We start from the raw sequence: 22,755 nt of genomic DNA, 5'->3' as shown, positions 1-22,755 counted from the left end.
ATTGTTCAGTGGTATTGGCTGAGGGAGAATGTTGGCAAGAACTGAAGATGATCTTGTTCTTTTCAATAGTGTCAGTGGATCTGCTGCTAGAGAGCCCCTCACTCTTGATGTCCAATCCATTGACCACACATTGCCTGCCTTAGTGCGGGTTGCCAGAGAAAATCTGCATGAACACTTATTCGGGCTGCACACTCACCAATATGCTGACAATGACACAGATGTTCTTTGCATCTTTCCAGAGCACCTTGGCAGGAATAATCTTTGAGAAATGTAACAGACGGATAGCAAATATCAGCAGGCAAATAAACTCCACTGTTGACGTTACCTGTTGGGTCAATAGACAACACCAATAACTACTCTGCAGCCTGGGGATCAATTACTGAAGGTAGTAATCTTACAATGGGACTTGGGAGGAGTTGGTCTGTATCAGGAATGAGAGATACAGACCTTTCATGCAAATGATAAAAACCAACACATATAGGATAGTCTTAGGCTACGGACTGATATTGATCAGCTGGTAAGTTAAGCAGAACAATGGCAGATGATATTTAACTCCTGTAAGTGTGAGGTGATGAATTTTGGGAGGTTTAATAAGGATAGAGCATACACAATGAATGGTAGGTCCATAGGGACTACTGAGGAACAAAGGGACTTTGGTGTATGAATGCATAGATCCTGGAAGAGCAGGGATAGAAAACAGAAGTAGGCCATTCAGCCCTTCAAGCCTACACCACCATTTATTTTGAACATGGCTGATCATCAAATTCAAAATCCTGATCCCACCTTCACCTAGACAGGTAGATAGGGTGGTGAAGAGGGCATACGGAATACTTGCCTTCATTATTCGGATCACAGAACATGGGTGCTGGTCTTAGCTCAACTTTATAAAACATTAATTAGGCCACAGATGGAGTATTATATACTGTTCTGGTCACCACACTATTGGAAGGATATGATTGCACTGGAGAGGGTGCAGAGGAGATTCACCAGGGTGTTGCCTGGGATGGAAAGTTGCAGCTACGAGGAGAAACTGGATAGGCTGGGATTTTTTTTCCTTGCAGCAGTGGAGGGTACTGATAGTAGTACACAAAATTATGAGAGACATAGATAGGGTAGATCGTAAGAATCTTTTCCCCATCCCCAGGGGATCTTATTGAAACATATAAGATGATTAGAGGTTTAGATAAGGTGGATAGTGATAGCCTTTTTCCTCGGATGGAGAAAGCTAGCACGAGGGGGCATGGCTTTAAATTAAGGGGGGGGTAGCTACAGGACGGATGTCAGGGGTAGGTTCTTTACCCAGCGGGTGGTGAGGGATTGGAATGCCCTGCCTGCTGCAGTTGTAAATGCGTCTAGTTTGGGGGCGTTTAAGAGATCTCTGGATAGGTTTATGGACGAAAAGGGATTGGTATAGGCTAGTGGGTCATTGTTTTTGTAACTGGTCGGCGCAACATCGTGGGCCGAAGGGCCTGTTCTGCGCTGTAATGTTCTATGTTCTATGGCAGCGATGTCCAAAACCAGGCGGCATAAATTTAAGGAGAGGAATAAGTGGTCTAGCGGACGATCTGAGGAAAAGCTTTTTCACGCAGAGGGTGTGGAGGCAGGTACTTTCACATTTAAGAAGCATCTAGATGAGCACTTAAATCGTCAAAACATAGGGGGCTATGGTCCAAATGCTGGTAAATGGGATTAGTACAGATTGGTATTTGATGGTCAGCACAGACATGGTGGCCCAAAGGGCCTGTTTCTGTGCTGTATGACTCTATAAAAGGATAGGTGGTAAGGAATTCAGTGGGAATATGGGGTGGGTGGAGAGAAAGCGGTGTGTCGAAGGAGCCTAAGTAACATAGTTCTGGGATAGTGAGTAAATTTAAGGAGAAGTTAGACAGATTTTTAATTGGTAACGGGTTGAAGGGTTATGGGGAGAAGGCAGGAAAATGAGGGAATTATCAGCTAAGATCAAATGGTGGAGCAGACTCAATGGACCGAATGGCCTAATTCTGCTCCTTATCTTATGGACGTATGAGCATATACTCCACATAGGCAGCTTTTCCACATAATCACCCAGATGCCAGCCCAAGGCTGGAAAGAAGGCAGCCAAAAAGATCCAATGGTCTTTGGTCAAATACCCCGCTGAGATATTATATGACCAATGCACTTCCTTCTGTACATCTTTTTGTAGAACAAGTTCTCCATTATTCTGTATGATATACACTAAACCTAATGATTTTTCTATGCTTAAAGAGAAAACATCTAGGATGGGAGACTTACCTAATGTAGATGAAGGTGATATAACTAAAAACTGAGGATAGAGGTTGCCTCAATCCTTTTGCTATCAGGTGCATATAGTTGTCAGTAAACCAGCCCTTCAGTGGGGCACATAGTGCTCAGTACAGTGAGATGTTATAAGAAATCTGTATATTGTGAAGAGCTTGGAAAGCTTCATTAAAAAAAAAGCACCATCTTTCAAATACTGACTTGAGAATACTAACACAGGGAGCAATAGGAGATATTTATGGGAACACTGGTCCAGGACCTCTCAACGTTATCAAGAACTGCCCCTCGAGGGATATTTCAAACCAATGTCTGGAGATACATGTTCAGAATAAACAAGGCAAATTTTCTATTAAAGAACAGCACAGGAACAGGCTCTTCGGCCCTCCAAACCTGTGCCGATCATGATTCCCTAACTAAATAAAAAACAAACCATCTGCCCTTACTTAGTCCATATCCTTCTATTCCCTCCCTATTCATGGACCCATCCAGATGTTGTTAATGTACATGCTTCACCACCACCTCTGGCAGTGTGTTCCAGGCAACCACCACTCTCTGCGTGAAAAACATCCTCCGTACATCTCCATTAAACTTTCCCCCTCTCATCTTGAACCTATGCCCCCCTTATAATTGACACTTCCACCCTGGGAAAAAGCCTCTGACTATCCACCCTGTCCAAGCCTCTGATAATTTTGTAGGCATCAGGTCTCCCCTCAGCCTGTCTTTCCAGTGACAACAATCCTAGTTTATTTAACCTCTCCTCATCGTCAACACCCTTTAGACCAGGCAACTTCCTGGTGAAACAAAAAACCAAAAAATGCTGGAAAATCTCAGCAGGTCTGACAGCATCTGTGGAGAGAATATGGCCAATGTTTTGAGTCTGAATGACCCTTCGTCAGAACACACACACACACACACACACACACACACACACACACACACACACACACACACACACACACACACCCCTGATGAAGGGTCATCTCAAAACAATGGTTCTATTCCCTGTCCACAGATGCTGTCAGACAAGCTGAGATTCTCCGCATTTTTCTGTTTTTGTTTTGAATTCCAGCATCCGCAGTATTTTGCATTTAACATCCTGGTGAACCTTCTCTGCACTCTCTCCAAAACTTCCACTTCCTTCTGGTAGTGTGGCGACCAGAACTGCATGCAGTACTCCAAATGCGGTCTAACCAAAGTTTTATGTTGTTTTTCATGCCAAGTTACAAAGGGTGGCCATGTTATGAAACGTGCATAATGTTACACATCAAGTTCGACTCACTTCAGCATAGTCCATATCTCAGACAAAAGCGCTCAAATGACGCTCGGGTGCTAAATATTTTATTATATTTGCCCAAAATTTTTGTTTGGACTACTTTAGTGAAGTGAGGATAGAGGAGTCTTAGTTATTAAAAAAAAACAAATATTATGGTTCACCCTCCACTTTTTAAAATCACAATTTGAATTGGGTCACGGTTCAATTACGTACCTTCTGCTGTTTTGTCTACTTTTAAACAGATGATGGTGCACTTTGTATACTGTAGCTTAGTTGGTGAAAACTTCCACAAAACCAATATTCCTCAATCTGCCCACCCCTAAAGCCCTTCCAACATTTTAGGGAGGGACAGTAGGGCAGATTAATCAGATGGTGTCTGATTTATATTTAAACATTTTAAAAGGCACGTTCCAAGTTTATTTGCAAAGCTCACATGGGACCTCTAATGGTAAAAGTCTGGTATGATCGCTTAAAACTGCATTGGTCCTTGAAATGAAATACGCAAAGGAAAGCCTTTCCAGCTCATCCTTCTAATATAACAAATAGGTGGAATCCTGTATTTCCAATATCTTCAATGTTTTTGATTTTCACTACACCACAGCTCCAATCCATTTACTGTCAGTTCAGGATTCTCCCAGTATCCAGCAATAGAAAAATCTGCCTTATTTATTCCATACACGTATCACTCTAAAATGGGGATATCTCCCGACACTGGTTCGAAATATCCCCAGGTCAGTGCTTGTTCAAATCCTAGACCAGCACTCTCGTAATTACCTCCTTACCACTTTTGCAAGTTCCAAGGCCCTAGCTTGCCTTCAGTATTGAAAAGCTGAGTTTGTTTCATCTAAACATGACAGCTGGGTAGATTAACTTTTTTTTATTCATTCATGGGAGGTGGGCATTGCTGGCTGAGCCAGCATTTATTACACAACTCTAATTGCCCTTGAACTGAATGGCTTGCCAGATCATTTCATTGCTGTGGCACGTAAGCCAGACCAGGTACGGATAGCAGATTTCCCTCAGAATTTCTACATTGCAGAAGGAGGTCATTCAGCCCACCGAGCCTGCACCGATAACAAACCCACTCAGGTTCTACCCCGTAACCCCTTGTATTTACTCTGCTAGTCTCTCTGACTTTGACATTAAGGGGCAATTTGACAAGGCCAACCTGCACATCTTTGGAGTGCGGGAGGAAATGGGAGCACCAGGAGGGAACCCACGCAGACACAGGGAGAACGTGCAAACTTCACACAGACAGTGACCCGAGACCAGAATTGAACCCTGGTCCCTGGTGCTGGGAGGCAGTTGTTCTAACCACTGTGGCATCATGCTGCCCCTCCCTAAAAGGGATTTTAGAGCAGTGGTGACATTTCGGGATCATCATTAGAATTTTAATCCAAGCTTCAATCTGCTGTGTTGGCATTCGAGCCTGGGTCTCTACAGCATTACCCATGGTGTCTGGTCTAATTGTCCAGCGACAACACCACTATGACATTGCAAAAGCAGTCTATGGGAGAGGCAAAGACAATCCCAGATTGGTAGGCATTAAATAGAATGGATTCATGGTATTCTGAAAGTACTGAAGATTGAATGCCGAAGTAACTATAGTCACTGAAAGGAACTCACCCAAATTGGCAGCAAGTAGACTGCTGGTTCTTCAAATAGAGCAAGCAGGAGGTTCACCAGGACAAAAAAATAAGTGACTCTCTGGGTACACCAGTGATTGTACAACTTGTAGAATCTAGGGAGGGAAAGTTCCAAAAGTTGTTAATCTTTTTACAAAATGAAAGAAATAATGAGGAATTTTTTGAAGTAAATAAGTGTCTGAGAGTCAATGATCAGTTAATTGGCCCAGTGTCTTAGAATCACAGAATCCCTATAACGCAGAAGGAAGCCACTCAGCCCATCGAGTCTGCACCGACCACAATCCTACCCAGGCCCTATCCCCATCAACGCATGCATTTACCCTAGCTAGTCCCCCGACACTAAAGGACAATTTAGAGTGGCCAATCCACCTAACCCGCACATCTTTGGTCCTAATCAATATGAACCTGCAATCATGAGATCATAAAAAAATGGAGTTTACTGAACCTACTCGACCATTTAATAAAGATCATGCTGATCTGATCATGGCCTCAATTTCATTCTCCCATCTGCCCATCCCCATAACCTTTATAGATTAAAATATCCTTTCTAGATTAAAGGGTGACACAGTGGTTAGCACTGCTGCCTCACGGCTCCAGGCACCTGGGTTCAATTCCCAGCTTGGGTCACTATTTGTACGGAGTCTGCACATTCTCCCCGTGTCTGCATGGGTTTCCTATGGATGATCTGGTTTCCTCCTGCAGTCCGAAAGATGTGCTGGTTGGGTGCATTGGCCGTGCTAAGTTCTCCCGAACAGGTGCCGGAGTGTGGCGATTTTCGCAGTAACTTCATTGCAGTGTTAACATAAGCTACTTCTAACACTAATACATAAACTCATTCATCTAACTCAGCCTTGAATATATTCAATTACCCTCCAATGTCCTCAGACTAACAATCTCAGGAGAAGTTCCTCTGCCTTAAATGGGAAACCCCTCATATTTAGACAGTGTCCCCTAGTTTTAGGTACCTCGCAAGGGGAAAACATCCAGTTTGCCGTGTGCCTTCAGAATCCTCTATGTTTCAATAAGATCACTTTGTATTCTCCTGAACTCCAGTGAGCTCAGGCCCAACCTGCTTGACCTCCTCGTCTCAGAGCTCAGCCTGGTGACCATTCTGTGAACTGCTTTCAATCCACAAGTAAGGAGGCAAATGTTGTACAACTAGGCTCAAGTTAGAGATTGGAGAGGCATTGAACCAATATTTCTCTTCGGTGTTCACGCAGGGGGACATGAATGTAGCTGTGGAGGACACTGGGGTGCAGGGGTGTAAAATAGAAAGTATTGCAGTTGAAACCGGGGATGTGCTGGATATTCTAGAGGGCTTGAAAATAGATAAGTCCCCTGGTCTGGATGGGATTTACCCAAGGATTCTCTGGGAGGCTAGAGAGGTGATTGCAGAGCCTCTGGCTCTGATCTTCAGGTCATCGTTGGTCTCTGGTATAGTACTGGAAGATTGGAGGACAGCGAATGTTGTCCCATTGTTTAAGAAGGGGAACAGAGACTTCCCCGGGAATTATAGACCGGTGAGTCTTACTTCTGTTGTGGGCAAGGTTTTAGAAAGAATTATTAGGGATAGGATTTATAGTTATTTGGAGAGTAATGAATTGATTAGAGACAGTCAGCATGGTTTTGTAGCAGGTAGGTCGTGCCTTACTAACCTTATTGAGTTCTTTGAGAAAGTGACCAAAGAGGTGGATAGGGGTAAGGCAGTTGACGTGGTATATATGGATTTTAGTAAGGCGTTTGATAAGGTTCACCATGGTGGGCTTCTGCAGAAAATGCAGATGTATGGGATTGGGGGTAATCTAGGTACTTGGATCAGGAATTGGCTGGCAGATAGGAGACAGAGGGTGGTGGTTGATGGTGAATATTCGTCATGGAGTTCGGTTACGAGCGGTGTGCCTCAGGGATCTGTTTTGGGGCCACTGCTGTTTGTAATTTTTATTAATGATCTGGATGAGGGTATAGTTGGGTGGATTAGTAAGTTTGCTGATGACACCAAAGTCGGTGGTGTGGTAGATTGTGAGGAAGGGTGTCATAGTTTGCAGGGTGACTTAGACAGGTTGCAGAGCTGGGCCGCGAGGTGGCAGATGGAGTTTAATGTGGAGAAGTGTGAGGTAATTCATTTCGGTAGGAGTAACAGATGTGTTCAGTATAGGGCTAACGGGAGGACTTTGAATAGTGTGGAGGAGCAGAGGGATCTAGGTGTATGTGTACATAGATCCCTGAAAGTTGGGAATCAAGTAGATAAGGTAGTTAAGAAGGCATACGGTGTCTTGGCGTTTATTGGTAGGGGGATTGAATTTAGGAGTCGCAGCGTCATGTTGCAACTGTACACAACTCTGGTGCGGCCGCACTTGGAGTACTGTGTGCAGTTCTGGTCCCCACATTACAGGAAGGACGTGGAGGCTTTGGAGAGGGTGCAGAGGAGGTTTACCAGGATGTTGCCTGGTATGGAGGGGAGGTCATATGAGGAGAGACTGAGGGATTTGGGGTTGTTTTCGCTGGAAAGAAGGAGGCTAAGAGGGGATCTTATTGAAACATATAAGATGATTAGAGGTTTAGATAGGGTGGATAGTGATAGCCTTTTTCCTCGGATGGAGAATGCTAGCACGAGGGGGCATGGCTTTAAATTAAGGGGTGGTAGTTATAGGACGGATGTCAGGGGTAGGTTCTTTACCCAGAGGGTGGTGAGGGATTGGAATGCCCTGCCTGCTGCGCTTGTAAATGCGCCTAGTTTGGGGGCGTTTAAGAGATCTGTGGATAGGTTTATGGACGAAAAGGGATTGGTTTAGATTAGTGGGTCAGTGTTTTTTTTTAAAAAAAAACTGGTCGGCGCAACATCGTGGGCCGAAGGGCCTGTTCTGCGCTGTAATGTTCTATGTGAACACTGCAATGAAGTTACTGTGAAAATCCCCTAGTCGCCACATTCTGGCACATGTTCAGGTACACCAAGGGAAAATTTAGCATAGCCAATGTACCTAACCAGCATGTCTTTCAGGCTGTGGGAGGAAACTGGAGCACCTGGTGGAAACCCATGCAGACATGGGGAGAATGTGCAAACTCCACACTGACAGTGACCTAAACTGGGAGTCGAACCCAGGTCACTGGTGCTTTGGGGCAATAGTGCTAACCATTGATGCCCTGTACAGTTGTAGCAAGACTTAATACTCCATCCTCCAAAAGCAATGAAGACCAACATTCCTTGGCAGTGAGGGCGTCGAGTCAGAGATCAGGCTGGTGATGAGCTTTCTGCCTGACTGATTTTTGAAGAAACAGTTCACAGGACTGGTTTTCATTTCTCCAGCCTTGTTTGTCCAATACCAATGAGACTCAGGTAGTAATCCAGAAATTATTACCTTTGAGGTTCTGCTTCTTAATTTGGCGCACAACCTCCTTCCTTGTCCTGGATACTGGTACCTACACAAACCACCACAACTGGATTTCCCCCAACCCCCTCACTGCAGGTTCCTCTCCAGCCATGAGCAAAATGTCCCAAATCCTGGCATCAGGCAGGTAACATGGCTACGTGGACTCTGTTCTTTGCTAGAGAATTTGTCATTCCCTTACTATATAGGCTCTCCTATTACATCACTTTATGCTCCCTTCACCTGACTGGTCATGGTACTGAGGTTCAGGCAGCCAGTCAGTTCACTCTGCGACCCATGTGACTGAAACTGATACAGGTAAGAGGACTCATCCAAACGACCTGAAAGAATCTCAAACATGCTGGATTTTTGCAGAGATTGACACTCCAGCCTCTGAGCTCTCGTACCTGTATGAGTTTCAGTCACACCATTCTGATTCTAACCACATTCCACATCAGAAGACCCTACCCTGAAGGGTAATGACCACCTCCTGGTTAAAAAGCACCCATAAGAAAGGGTCGAAAGCTTCACATTTTTAGATGTCCAGATCACCAATAACCTGTCCTGGTCCCCCCATGCCGACACTATAGTCAAGAAAGCCCATCAAAACCTCTATTTTCTCAGAAGAAAAAGGAAATTTGGCATGCCAGCCATAACTCTCACCAAATGCACCATAGAAAGCATTCTTTCTGGTTGTATTTGGTTGTTATGGCTCCTGCTTTGCCCAAGACCATAGGAAACGACAAAATGTAGCCCAATCCATCACGCCAACCAGCCACCCATCCATTGATTCTGTCTACACTTCCCGTTCAGCCATAATTAAGGACCCCACACACCCCGGACATTCTCTCTCCCACTTTCTTCCTTCAGGAAAAAGATGTAAAGTCTGAGGTTACATACCAACTCATTCAATAACAGTTTCTTCCCTACTGCTGTCAGGCTCTTGAATGGATCTACCCTGCATTAAGTTGATATTTCTCTACACCCTATCTATAACTCTAACACTACATTCTTTCTCTATGGATGGTATGGTCTGTATAGTGCGCAAGAAACAGTACTTTTCACTGTACCCTAATGCATGTGACAATAATGAATTAAATCAAATATAATTCTTGCCCTGACATGTGACAGTGTCTGCAGCTCAGCCTCCAACTCAATGACTCGGCGCTGAAGCTCCTCAAGCTGCATTTGCATGCTTGCCCTGGATCATGCTGGTATCTAGAAACTCCCACATGGAACAGCCGTAACACATCACCTATCTTGCCACACACATGTGCTTGAAAAGTAAATAAGTAATAAGTAATTAATTTTCTTTTATATATTAATCTCATCACAAATTCCTGTACAATTTTAAACCTTAGGAATAGAATAGACCTTGATCACTTACCCAATACTCACCAAACAGCTCATTCCTTCCCCTGTAGAGGAGCAGGAACTAGTTTTCACATGGCGTAAAAGTTAGAAAAAGCAAAGGGGTACCTCCCTCCCCAAACTCTGTCACACACCAAACACTAACATTCTTGTTGAGGTCACATTCCAGTGCTGGTCATGTCGCATTGAGAATGTCTTAGTTTCTATGTTCTGAACAAAGGGACTAGCTGGGCCCAAGTTCCCCTAATTAACTATTTCAGCTGCTGTCAGTGGATAGCTTCTATCTTCCTGTTTAGATCCCAGGATGAGACCCAAATTTAAACAGTACTTTGCAATTAAAACGTTCAGTACAAACAAGATCAGATTTTTAGAAAGATATTAAGTTTCCCTCAGCTCGCCAAACACTCTCACTTCATCAGCATCGAAGAACAAGGAACAGTACAGCACAGGAACAGGCCCTATGGCCCACCAAGTCTGTACCGACACAGATGCCACTCCAATCTAATTTTTTTTGCCTCTATGTGGTCCATATCCCTCTTTTCATGTATCGATCCAGTTGCTTCTCGAACGTTATAATAGAATCAGCTTCTACCACTTCCCCCAGCAGCACGTTCCAGGCATTCATCACCCTCTGTGTGAAAGACTAGTCCCTTACATCTCTTTTAAACTTTCCCCCTCTCACTCTCAACCTATGCCACTGAGTAATTGACCCTTCGACCCTGGGAAAAAGACTCTGACTCTCCACTGTTTCCAAGCCTGTCATAATGTTGTAAACCTCTATCAGTTTCCCCCTCATCCTCCAATGCGCCAATGAAAACAATCCAAGTTTGTTCAACCCTTCTTCATAGTCGATATCCTCCAAATCAGGCAACACCCAGGTAAATCTCTTCTGCACCCATTCCAATGCATCAACATCCTTCCACTAGTGTGGCAATTAGGTTTGTACACAATATTCCTAAGTCTAACCAAAGTCTTATACATCTGCAACATGATTTTCTAATTCCGGTACTCAACGCCCTGACTGATGAAGGCCAGCATGCCATATGCCTAGACCGCTTTGTCCATCAGAGTTGCCACTTTTGGGGAACTGTGGATCTGCACATCTAGATCCCTCTGTATGTTAATATTTTGAAGGGCTCTACCATTTAAGTTGCTCTTTCTCTGCACCTTAGCTATGTCTAACACTACGTTCTGCTATGAACAGTACGTTTTGCCTGTATACTGTGCAAGAAACAACACTTTTCACTGTATGTTAATGCATGTGACAATAATAAAATCAAATTATTTACTATATACTCTCCTTCTGCAGTATACCTTCCAAATCACATCACCTCACATTTGTCCAGGTTAAATTCCATCTGCCTTCTTTTGGCCCAGGTCTCTAGCTGATTTATATCCTGCTGTATCCTGTGACAATCCTCACTATCTGCTACTCCCCCAATTTTTCTATCAGACTACCTACATTTTCCTCCAAATCATTTATATATATATTACAACAGAGGCCCCAGCACTGATCCTTGTGGAACACCGCTTGTCACAGACCTCCAGTTAGAAAAGTACCCTTCCACTGCTACTTTCTGCTTTCTATGTCCAAACCAGTTTTGTATCCATCTTACCAGCTCACCTTGGATCCCATACAACTTCGCCTTCAGTATCAGCCTGCCATGGAGGAACATTATTGAAGGCTTTACTAAAGTCCATGCACACAACATCCACCGTCCTGCCCAATTTTTCTTGTCACTTCCTCAAAGAATTCAATCAAGTTTGAGAGACGTGACCTCCCCTTCACAAAACCATGCTGCCTATCACTAATAAATCTATTCTCTTCCATATACAAGTACATCCTGTCCCTAAGAATCTTCTCCAATAATTTCCCCACCCAATGATGCAAGGCTCACAAGCCTGTAATTTCCTGGATTGTCTCTTCTGCCCTTCTTAAACACAGAAACAGTAAGAGCATAAGAGCATAAAAGCATAAGAAATAGGAGCAGGAGTAGGCCATCTGGCCCTTCGAGCCTGCCCCGCCATTCAATAAGATCATGGCTGATCTGTCGTGGCTCAGTTCCACTTTCCGGCCCTCTCCCCATAACCCTTAATCCCCTCTCTTATCAAAAACCCATCAACCCGCTTCTTGAAAATATTTAGCGAGGCAGCCTCCACCACTTCAATGGGTAGAGAATTCCAGAGATTCACCACCCTTTGAGTGAAGAAGTTCCTCCTCAACTCCGTTTTAAAACGCCCCCCCTTTATCTTGAGGCTGTGCCCCCTAGTCCTACTGTCTTTTTTCAGCGGGAAGAGTCTCTCCACCTCTATCCTATCCATCCCATTCATCATCTTATACGTCTCAATGAGATCTCCCCTCATTCTTCTAAACTCCAATGAGTACAAGCCTAGTTTATTCAGCCTCTCCTCATAGTTCAACCCCCTCAACTCCGGTATCAGCCTAGTAAACCTCCTCTGCACTCCCTCCAAGGCCAAAATATCTTTGCGCAGGTGCAGCGCCCAAAACTGTACACAGTACTCCAGCTGCGGCCTCACCAATGCCCTATACAGCTGCAGCAAGACCTCCCTACTTTTATATTCAATCCCCCTCGCTATGAAGGCCAGCATCCCATTCGCCTTCCTGACCACCTGCTGCACCTGCAAGCTGGTGGTCTCTTTTGCGACTCATGCACAAGGACCCCGAGGTCCCTCTGCACTGTCGCCTGCTGCAGTTTTTCGCCCCGTAAGTAATAGTCCTTCCTACCATTCTTCCTACCAAAGTGGACCACCTCACACTTGCCAACATTAAATTCCATTTGCCATTTCCTGGCCCATTCGCCCAGCCTATCTAGATCCTTCTGCAGACTCTCCACACCCTCCGCACAATTTGCCGTTCCCCCAATCTTGGTGTCATCCGCAAATTTCGACACCCTACACTCGGTTCCCTCCTCCAGATCATCTATATAAATGGTAAAAAGCTGAGGCCCCAGCACCGACCCCTGGGGCACTCCACTAGTCACCATCCACCAATCCGAATAGCACCCGTTGACCCCCACTCTCTGCCTCCTATTTGACAACCAATCCTCTATCCACGCTAACACCCTACCCCCAACTCCAAGTCCCCTGACCTTCTGCAATAACCTCTTATGAGGTACTTTGTCAAACACCTTCTGAAAATCCAGAAAGACCACATCCACCGGCTCTCCTCTATCCACCGCCCTAGACACATCCTCATAGAACTCCAGTAAATTTGTCAGACACGACTTCCCTTTAATGAAACCGTGCTGCGTCTGCTCTATCAAGCAATTGCCTTCAAGATGCCTCGCAATTTCCTCCTTAATGACGGATTCTAACATTTTACCTACCACAGACGTTAAACTAACCGGCCTATAATTCCCTGCCTTTTGCCTGGCACCCTTCTTAAACAACGGCGTAACATTAGCCGTTTTCCAATCTTCCGGCACTTCCCCGGAATCCAGCGACGTCTGGAAAATAACCACCAATGCATCCACTATAACCTCCGCCGTTTCTTTCAGAACCCTCGGATGCATTCCATCCGGTCCTGGGGACTTGTCCACAATCAGCCCCTCCAGTCTGTCGAGCACCGCCTCTCTAGTAACAGTAATGTCATTAAGACCCTCCAGTCCTACCACCTTTCCATCGCTAACACCCGGCAAATTATTCACGTCCTCCTCCGTGAAGACAGAAACAAAAAAGTTATTCAATACCTTAGCCATATCCCCATCCCCTACCACTAGGTCCCCTTTCTCATCCTCTAAAGGACCAACGTTCACCCTAGCCAGCCTCTTCCTTTTTATATATTTATAAAAACTCTTGCTATCCTTTTTTATATTAAGCACTAGCCCAGCTTCATAGTTTCTCCTACCCTCCTTTATCAACTTCTTTGTCAATCTTTGTTGACATTTAAACCTCTCCCAATCCTCTTCTCGCCCACTACTCTTAGCTACTCTAAATTCCTCCGCTTTTAATTTAACACTTTCCTTCACCTCCTTCGTTATCCACAGCTTATTACCTCTCCTCCTACAGTCCTTTTTGACCATCGGAATAAATTTCTGCTGAGCACCAAGAAAGATCTCCTTAAAGATCCTCCACTGCTCCTCAGCAGACCCTCCCTCCAACGCACTCCCCCAGTCCACATTATCAGCACTCCAGTTTTACAGAGAATGTGGATTTTAATCTCCCACTGTCACCATGCTTTATTGGCTGGTTGCTACCTGCATGTACCTGCTTAGATACCATTAAGCAGCCAACGATTATTAACTGAATAATGTGCATATTTACATTAGAAGCTGCAGATATGGAGAGGGCTCCACGTCATACCCTTAAATGTTGCTTTCTAGCTCTACACTGCTGAGCTGAGCACGAGGACAGGTTACCTTCTAACATGCCACTCCCAGGTTAGTGTACTTCCATTTTAGGAGCAGGCCATTCAGTCCCTTGAATCTGCTCCGCTATTAGATTATGGTTGATCTTCTATCTCAGTGCCATCTTCCCACACTATTCCAGTATCCCTTGATGTCTTTGATATCTAGAAATCTATTCTCCTCTGCTTTGAGCACACTCAAGATGACTGAGCTTCCTGACAATCCTCTGGGATAGAGAATTCCAAACATTCATCTGCCAACTGAAGAAATTCCTCCTCATCTCAGTACTAAATGATGAGATGTGTCCTCTGGTTCTAAACCACTAGGGAATCACCCCTCCTACATTTATCTTGTTGAGCCCTGTAAGAATTTTAAGCACTTCAAATGAGGTCACCTTTCATTCGAAACTCTAGACAATACAGAACCATTTCCCTCAATGCCTCCATATGGGAAAATCCAGCCATTCCAGGGATTAGCCTGCTGAACCTCTGTGGCACTTTCACTGTAGCCAGTATGCCCTTTTTCAGGTAAGGAGACCACAACGTCATATAGTACTGTAGGTATGGTCTCAACAAGTCACTGTACAATTGCAGCAAGACTTCCTCACTCCTGTATTCCAATCCCCTTACAATAAAGCCTCATATACCATTTGCTTTCCTAATTACTTGTTGCAGCTGCATGTTAGCTTTCAGTGACTGAGGTCCCTTTAGACACCAACATTTCCCAATCTCTCCCCACTTAAGGGGCATGCTGTTCTTCTGTTTTTCCTACCAAAGTGAATTCCTCCACATTGTACCGCCATCTGCCATGTATTTGCCCACTTATTCAGTTTGTCTAAAATGCTGTGAAGCCTTTTTAACTTCCTCTCACCATTTACGTTCCCACCTAGTTTTGTGACATAAGCAAAGTATTGCATTTAGTTCCTGAACCAAATCATTGATATAGCTGGGGCCTAAGCACTTATCACCGTGGTACTTCTCTAGTCACTGCCTTCTACTCCAAAAAAAAGACCCATTATTCCTACACTGTTTCTTATCTGCTAACCAAATCTCAATCCATGCCAATACATTACACCCAATTCTCCTACTTGTTTCTTCGTCTCTTGGCTACTGGAGTAAGGGTTGTCTGATAGCTATGCTGACATGCTTGAGGGCCTGAGAAATATAGCAGCATTTGTAATTCTTAACCTCACTAAGCATGAAACCAACAAAGGAGCTTGAAACCCATTCCAAACTACGCAATAATAAGTTACTAAAGTCTTACCTGATTGCTTGTGGTGAAGTTTCAAAATGAATGTTTCTGTTATACTGAGCATCAGAGACATAGGCCGCAGCCAGCTGAAGTTGCTGTTAAATTGGAACACAAGTTAAACATGAAAGAATGTGACTTCAAGTATCACTTACCAACAAATCGACCAGGTTTCCTACAATACAGTGGCTACTCTTCAAAACTACTCTGTTGATTATAAAGCACTTTCAGAGGTGTCTTGTGATTATGGAAGATGCTCCATAAACGTGCACTTCCTTCCTCTTTTCATATTGTGAAAAATATCAATTGTCACAGAATTGTTACAATAGAAGGAGGCCATTTGTCCCTCTGAAAGGGCAATTAACCAGTGCCATCGCTCCATCTTCTCCGCATATCACTGCATTTTTCCTGCTCAGAGAATAATTCAATTCTCTCGAACACTTCAACTGAACCTGCTCACATTCTCCAGCAGTGCATTCCAGACCTTAACCACTCACTTCAGGAAAAAGCTTTCCCCTCCAAGCCACTCACCATCTTGACTTGGAAATATATTGTCGTTGCTTTGCAGTCGCTGGGTCAAAATCCTGGAATTTCCTCCCTAAGGGCATTGTGGGTCAACCCACAGCATGTGGACTGCAGCATTTCAAGAACGCAACTCACCAGCACTTTCTCAAGCGCAACTAGGGATGGGCAATAAATGCTGGACATCCAGTGACACCCAAGTCCCACAGAGAAGAATAAACATTGGCAAAAGAAACAGTGGCAATTGGCTTAAATCTGTGTCCTCTTGTTCTCGATCCTTCCAATGGGAACAGTTTCTTCCTACTCCTTTCTCCACTCTGCCCAGCCCCCTGAATATCTCTATCAAATCTCCTCTCAACCTCTTCTCCAGGGAAAACATTCTAACTTCTATCTATCTAACTGAAATTCCTCATCCCTGGAACCATTCTCAGGAATTTTTCTACACCCTCTCCAATGCCTTTAATCTTTCCTAAGGTGCAACGCTCAAAACTGGATGCAATACACTTGTTGAGGGCAAACCAATGTTTTACATACCTTTAATGTAACCTCCTTGCTTTTGTACTCCATGAGCAATTAATAAACCCTAGGGTACTCAGAATCCCAGTAGTACAGAAGGAAGCCATTTGGCCCATTGAGCCTGCACCAAAAACAATCCCACCCAGATTCTATCCCAGTAACCCCACATATTTATCCTGCTAATTCCCCTAATGTTTAAGGGGGAGCAAAGAAGCATGGGAAACAGGCCCTTCAGCCCAACGAGCCCACGCCACCATTTTAACACTGTGAGTGCCTTCTTCTACCTATGACCTTTTTCTACGCCTATTGGACTCCACAATAAATGAACCATAACCAGATTGTGGGAAGACTCTGGTTAGGGTTCCTTTATTGTGGAGTCCAATAGGTGTAGTCAAAGGTCATAGGTAGAAGAGGGCAGTTTAGCATGACCAATCTTCCTCCCCCACACATCTTTGTACTGTGGGAGGAAACTCACGCAGCCACAGAGAGAATGTGCAAACCCCACACAGATAGTTAGCAGAGGCCAGAATTGAACCCGGGTCCCTGGAGCTGTGAGACAGCAGTGCTAACCACTGTGCTACCATGCCACCTTATGCTTTTTGAACAACACTTGATACAAGTTCCGTATCATCCATAAATGTTGAAGTTGTGCACCATGCACCAAGGTCTATTTAAATAAAATGGTTGAGGAAGGGGGCACTTTGGGGTTGAGGGCCAGAAAAATGCTTGCTCTAGGAATGCAGCAATTGTCTCCATTTATCCGTGCCAGCCTTGAAGTTAAACTAATTTTATGTTCTCTCTGTTTTGCCTTTCTGCCTTAAGGTTAACAATCATTATATAAAAATGTTACATATACACTTTTTAGGTACCACATTCACTGCGTTGTCTTCTAACCTGAAAAATATTCAAGCTCAAAGGTTGCCAGTATTTTTAGAAGTGGTTAAAAGTGTTAACTAGGCTAACCTTTGCTCAGCAAGTTGGCAATTGCAGGATTATCAATGCTTTACGGCAACTGCGTTACCAAATTGAAATGAAAAGACAGTCAGATACATGGTGGTCAATTAGAATTCTGTCTGAACCAACACATTCTAATTATACATAGCTCATTCCTAGCTCGTGTTCCATACAAGGATATAACAATTCCTTTTTTAAATCTCTTTCTTCTCACCATCCAAGGCTCCAAATGCTTCTTCCAAGTGAAAGTGATTCACTTGCGTTTCTTTCTATTTAGCCCATTACGCTTGCTGCTCACAATAAGGTTTCCTCCGTGTGTTGAGACCAGGGCTGGATGGTCATGGTCCCCATTGGGACCAGATAAAATAGCAGAGGGTGTCCGTCTCTGTTCCCACCCTCGACCATTTTCAAGGGTGTGGGCCTCAGAACCCGTCCACACACACGAGGAATGAAACAGACAGAACTGTGGGCTCATTGAGAACTTGTCAACAGATTGACCCAATTTTCACAGAGGACAGCCTGACTTTATGTTTAAAATAACTTCCTTGCTTTTGTACTCTATGCCACTATTGATAAAGCCCAGGGTCTAATATGCTTTATTAACCTTGTACCGCCACCTTCAATGAAGCATGTACACAGATACTCCCAGCTCCCTTTGCTTTCGCGATCCCTTTAGAACTGTATCGTTTATTATGTATTGTGTGCTTGTGATTAGGGGCAGCAAGGTGGCACGGTGGTTAGCACTACTGCCTCACAGCGCCTGGGACTCGGGTCCAATTTGACCTTGGGTCACCGTTTGTGTGGAGTTTGCACATTCTCCTCGTGTCTGCCTGAGTTTCCTCTGGGTGCTCCAATTTTCTCCCACAGTCCAAAGATGTGCAGGTCAGGTTGATTGGCTATGCTAAATTGCCAGTCTCAGGGGGACTAGCAGGGTAAATACGTTTCATTACAGGTAAAGGGTCAGGGTGGGATTGTGGTGGGTGAAGTCTTGATGGGCCAAACGGCCTCCTTCTGCACTGTAAGGATTCTACGATTCTTCAAACTAAAATGAATGACAGCAGTTTCCTGTTCACAAGCTATTTGAATTTTTTCAGGTACCTGCTATCCATCTATTTAAGCCCATTGACCAGGACAACATTCCTGGGCAAGGAATGGAGAAGGAGAAGGGAAAAGGAAGAGAAAGCAAGTCAAACTTTGGCTCACTTGTCAAGATGGCTACAGGAGGCCACGCTTTAAAATGGAAGCTTGGAACTACTAACTCTTCTGTGGGGCGTGTACACTATTCCAATGTGCTGACTCATTTACAGAATTTAAAAGGATAGACGGATCTATTACTTGGCTAAGTATTATTTCCAAATGTCCAAGCCAGGCTGCAAGCCAATCTGTGTAAGTGAGGTGTGTCTTCGTGGAGACTGCTCTGGCTGCAATTGATTCAAACCTAGTCCTGGCTGGATCTCTTGGTTTGGAGATTGTTATTCATGGGACATATTTATGTTCATTTCCTTATCTTTTTCAACTTGTAGCGAAGTGGGGCTGGGTTTGATTTCACCACCCCTATAATATGAAATGTTCCACCCAAATGTAAAATTGTATCCATTTCTTTTAACTTCGTGGCTGCCGTAGCAGCTTCAAGTCCCCTGACAAACCTGAAACTTGTCATTGAGGCACTACACTTAAGCCTAACTGTTGGTTTCACAAATGGCTTTTGACCAATGCTGGTCATGGACGAGTTGATCGAGGTTTTCACGTTATGAATGAATGAGACAAAGCTGACTGTTTCCAATATCTGAGGGGCCCCAGGTTCAAGTGTTTAAGACGCGGGTTGATGGGTTTTTGATAAGCGAGGGGATTAAGGGTTATGCGGAGAGGGCGGGAATGTGGAACTGAGCCACGACAGATCAGCCATAATCTTATTGAATGGCGGGGCAGGCTCGAAGGGCTAGATGGCCTACTCCTGCTCCTATTTCTTATGTTCTTATGTTATGTTCTTATTTAGAACACAGGGCACAGCCAATGTTTTTAAGCAAGTTGTGGAAATTACTCCCAAGAATAATGAGAGACAGATACAATGGGACACTGATGCAGGGGGGTAAATGTGATTAAGATTAGCAGCTCACACAGAGGGTGAACATTGCAGTAAAATGCGTTGGGATAATGTCAATATATCTCCAGGATTTCCTTGTGCCATTACTGACACCACATGAAGGAAGTCACACAACTGCCTCTCATGCTGGTGCATATCGAGATGGTGATACCGGGGTTGCATTGAAGAGTAATGGGGAAAATTAGCCCCCCCCTTTGCTCAGTAGCTCACCATCAATTCAGTAATTCTGTTTGGATGGAACAAACCCGAGTACAGCAACCCCCTACCCTCATTCCTGTGAGATGGGATCACTGGTCCAGGGTTCACTGGACATGGACCAGGGCAGAATTTACTGGTTAGCTGAACGATCTTCCATCAGAAGAATTAGGAGCAGAAGTAGGCAACTCAGACTTTTGAGCCTGCTCCGCTATTCAATCAGATCGTGGCTGATCTCTTGCTTGTCGCAAATCCACCTCCCTACCTGTTCCAAATCCCTTCAACCCATTTTTTAAATGAGAAATATATCTATGTCCTTCTTGAAATCATTCAATAATTCAGATTCCACTGCGCTATGGCGACAGCAAGTTCCATAAATTCACCACCCTCTGCAAGTAGTAGTTCCTCCTCATCTATCACCTCTCAACCTATACCTCTTGTTCTAAATTGCCCCACAAGAGAAACATTTGGTCTACATTTACTTTATTGATCCCTCTTAAAGTTTTATATACCTTGATTAGATCCTCTCTCATCCTTCTAAACTCCAGTGAGTACAAGCCTAAACTGTTTACTCTCTCCTCATACGTCAACCCTTTCATTCCCGGAATCGATCTGGTGAACCTCCTCTGAACTGCCTCCAATGCCACCACATCCTTCCTCAAACAAGGAGGCAAAAACTAGATGCAATACTCCAGATGCAGTCTCACCAACACCCTGTACAATTGCAACAACACTTCTCTATTTTTATACTCCTGTCCTTTTGCAATTAATGCTAACATCCCATTTGCCTTTTTTTTTATTACATGCTGTACCTGTGTACTGACTTTCTGTGATTCATGGGCAAATACACCCAGATCCTTCTGCCCAGGCACATTTTGAATCTGCTTTCCATTTAGGTAATAATTTGCATTTCTATTTTTTTCTGCCAAAATGGATAACCGCACACTCATCCACATTAGATTCCATCTGCCAAATTTGGGTCCATTCTCCTAGCCTATCTCGATTCATTTGTAAAATCTTTATTGTCTCTTCGCTGCCTGCTTTCCCACCTATTTTAGTATCATCTGCAAACTTTGCAATGTTACACTCTGTCCCTGCTTGCAGATCATTTGTAGAGATTGTAAACAGTTGATTTTGCAGACTGACCCCTGCAACACCCCATTAGTTACAATTCGTCATCTAGAGAAGGACCCATTTCTCCCAGCCCTCTGTTTTCTGTCAACCCTCAATCCAATCTAACACTGTACTTCCAATCCAATGCAATCTCACTTTCTGGGTCAGTCCTTTGTGTCAAACAACTTCTGGAAGCCTAGATATAATACATCCATTGCTTCCCTATTATCTATCTTGTTGGTTATGTTCTCAAAGAATTCAAGCAAGTTTGTCAAACATGACTTACCCTTCATAAAATCACACTGACAATGGTGGATTGAGCTTTGCCTTTCCAAATGCTCAATCATCTCCTTAATGATTGATTCCAGTAACTGCCCCATCACAGAGGTCAAGCTAACCAATCTATAGTTTCCTACTTTTTGCCTCTCTCCCTTTTTGAATAGGCAAGGTGTGCCCCAATGTTTGAATGAGAAAATAAACATATACGAAAGTTACAGTTGCTAGTTTTCAGCTCAAATCACAAAAAAAACTTTCCACTGACTTAGAAAAATCAACCAGGTCACTAATTATGGAATTCTACCCACCACTCTGCTTAGATTGTGACTTCTCACCTGTGCAAATGAACTAATTCTCAAACCACACATCAATGTTCAACACATACAGAGACAAGCATCACTGCTCAACACGTGCGCACACACCTCTCTCCCATCCATTGACTTTGTCTACACTTCTTGCTGCCTCAGCAAAGCAGCCAGCATAATTAAGGACCCCACACACCCTGGGCATTCTCTCTTCCACCTTCTTCCATCGGAAAAAGCTACAAAAGCCTGAGGTCACGTATCAACTGGCTCAAGAACAGCTTCTTCCCCGCTGCAGTCAGACTTTTGAATAGACTTACTTTGCACTAAGTTGACCTTTCTCTATACCCTAGCTATGACTGTAACACTACATTCTGCACTCTCTCATTTCCTTCTCTATGAACGGTATGCTTTATCTGGATAGTGCGCAAGAAACAATACTTTTCACTGTACACTAATACACGTGATAATGAAAAAATACACAAACATCAATGCTCAAGGTACACACACACACACACACACACCCATAGCACCATTGCTCAAAACAGACACACATGCTAATGCTTAAAAACCAGGCGGGAAACCAGCTTTAATTAACTGCTCGGTCTGCAGAATTAGCCCTAGGAAAACTTCAGCGTTATCCATCGAGTTTTACCTTTGCGGACACAGGATTTTCCCGGCGCTGGGGTGGGGGGATTGTGGAACCAAATAACTCCCCCGGTATTGAAAAACCATCTCCCAAGTCCGGGGCGGGGGGGGGGGTGGATTTGTGACAACCTCACTGCATTATTCCAGAGTGAGTGAAAAAGACAGAAGGTGCTCACCTCATCATCGACGGTCAGCTGACAGAAGTGGTGCTGGACTTTCTGAAACTTTTCACCGGGGGCTCCCTCGGCTTTGCCCGCTGCAGCTGGCGTGTTGTCCGACATGGTCCCTCCCTCAGGCAGCTGGAGCCCGGGCTTGTGCTCAGAGAAGATTCCCCCTCCTCCCGCTGCTGCTGTCCGCCTGCCCCCCCCACCGCCCCAGCCGCAGGAACCTGCTTTCCTCCCTCTTGCGAACTTGAGCGCAGTTTCCGTCCAGAAAAAAAAACCCTTTCCCCCTCGTGTTTCCTCTTGTCAAAATCTCTCTCCCCCCCCCGTTAATATTCACGTGAAGCAATGAAAAGAATACTTTCCTTTAAAGTTATAGGTCGTCCGGTTTGAAATAGCACCACATATAAGGTGATG

The 22,755-nt window shown here is 44.3% G+C and overlaps 1 protein-coding gene across 1 annotated transcript in view; it reads right to left on the bottom strand.

The window, feature by feature from the left end:
- The window catches only part of tpcn3 (two pore segment channel 3), a 56,309-nt gene extending 33,771 nt beyond the window's left edge, over nucleotides 1-22,538 (bottom strand). Inside the window, exons 1-4 of the mRNA XM_080192934.1 lie at nucleotides 22,354-22,538; nucleotides 15,563-15,645; nucleotides 5,177-5,291; nucleotides 197-325 (exon numbers count right to left, since the gene is read on the bottom strand). Coding sequence (XP_080049060.1) covers nucleotides 197-325; nucleotides 5,177-5,291; nucleotides 15,563-15,645; nucleotides 22,354-22,458 — 432 coding nt within the window. The 5' untranslated portion in view covers nucleotides 22,459-22,538. The remainder of the gene's footprint in view (nucleotides 1-196; nucleotides 326-5,176; nucleotides 5,292-15,562; nucleotides 15,646-22,353) is intronic.
- Nucleotides 22,539-22,755: the final 217 nt, after the last annotated feature.

This window comes from Carcharhinus amblyrhynchos, chromosome 7 (genome assembly GCF_965287045.1).
Source record: "Carcharhinus amblyrhynchos chromosome 7, sCarAmb.v2.hapA, whole genome shotgun sequence".
NCBI lineage: Eukaryota > Metazoa > Chordata > Chondrichthyes > Carcharhiniformes > Carcharhinidae > Carcharhinus > Carcharhinus amblyrhynchos.
This window is presented reverse-complemented; position numbering and strand designations above follow the sequence as displayed.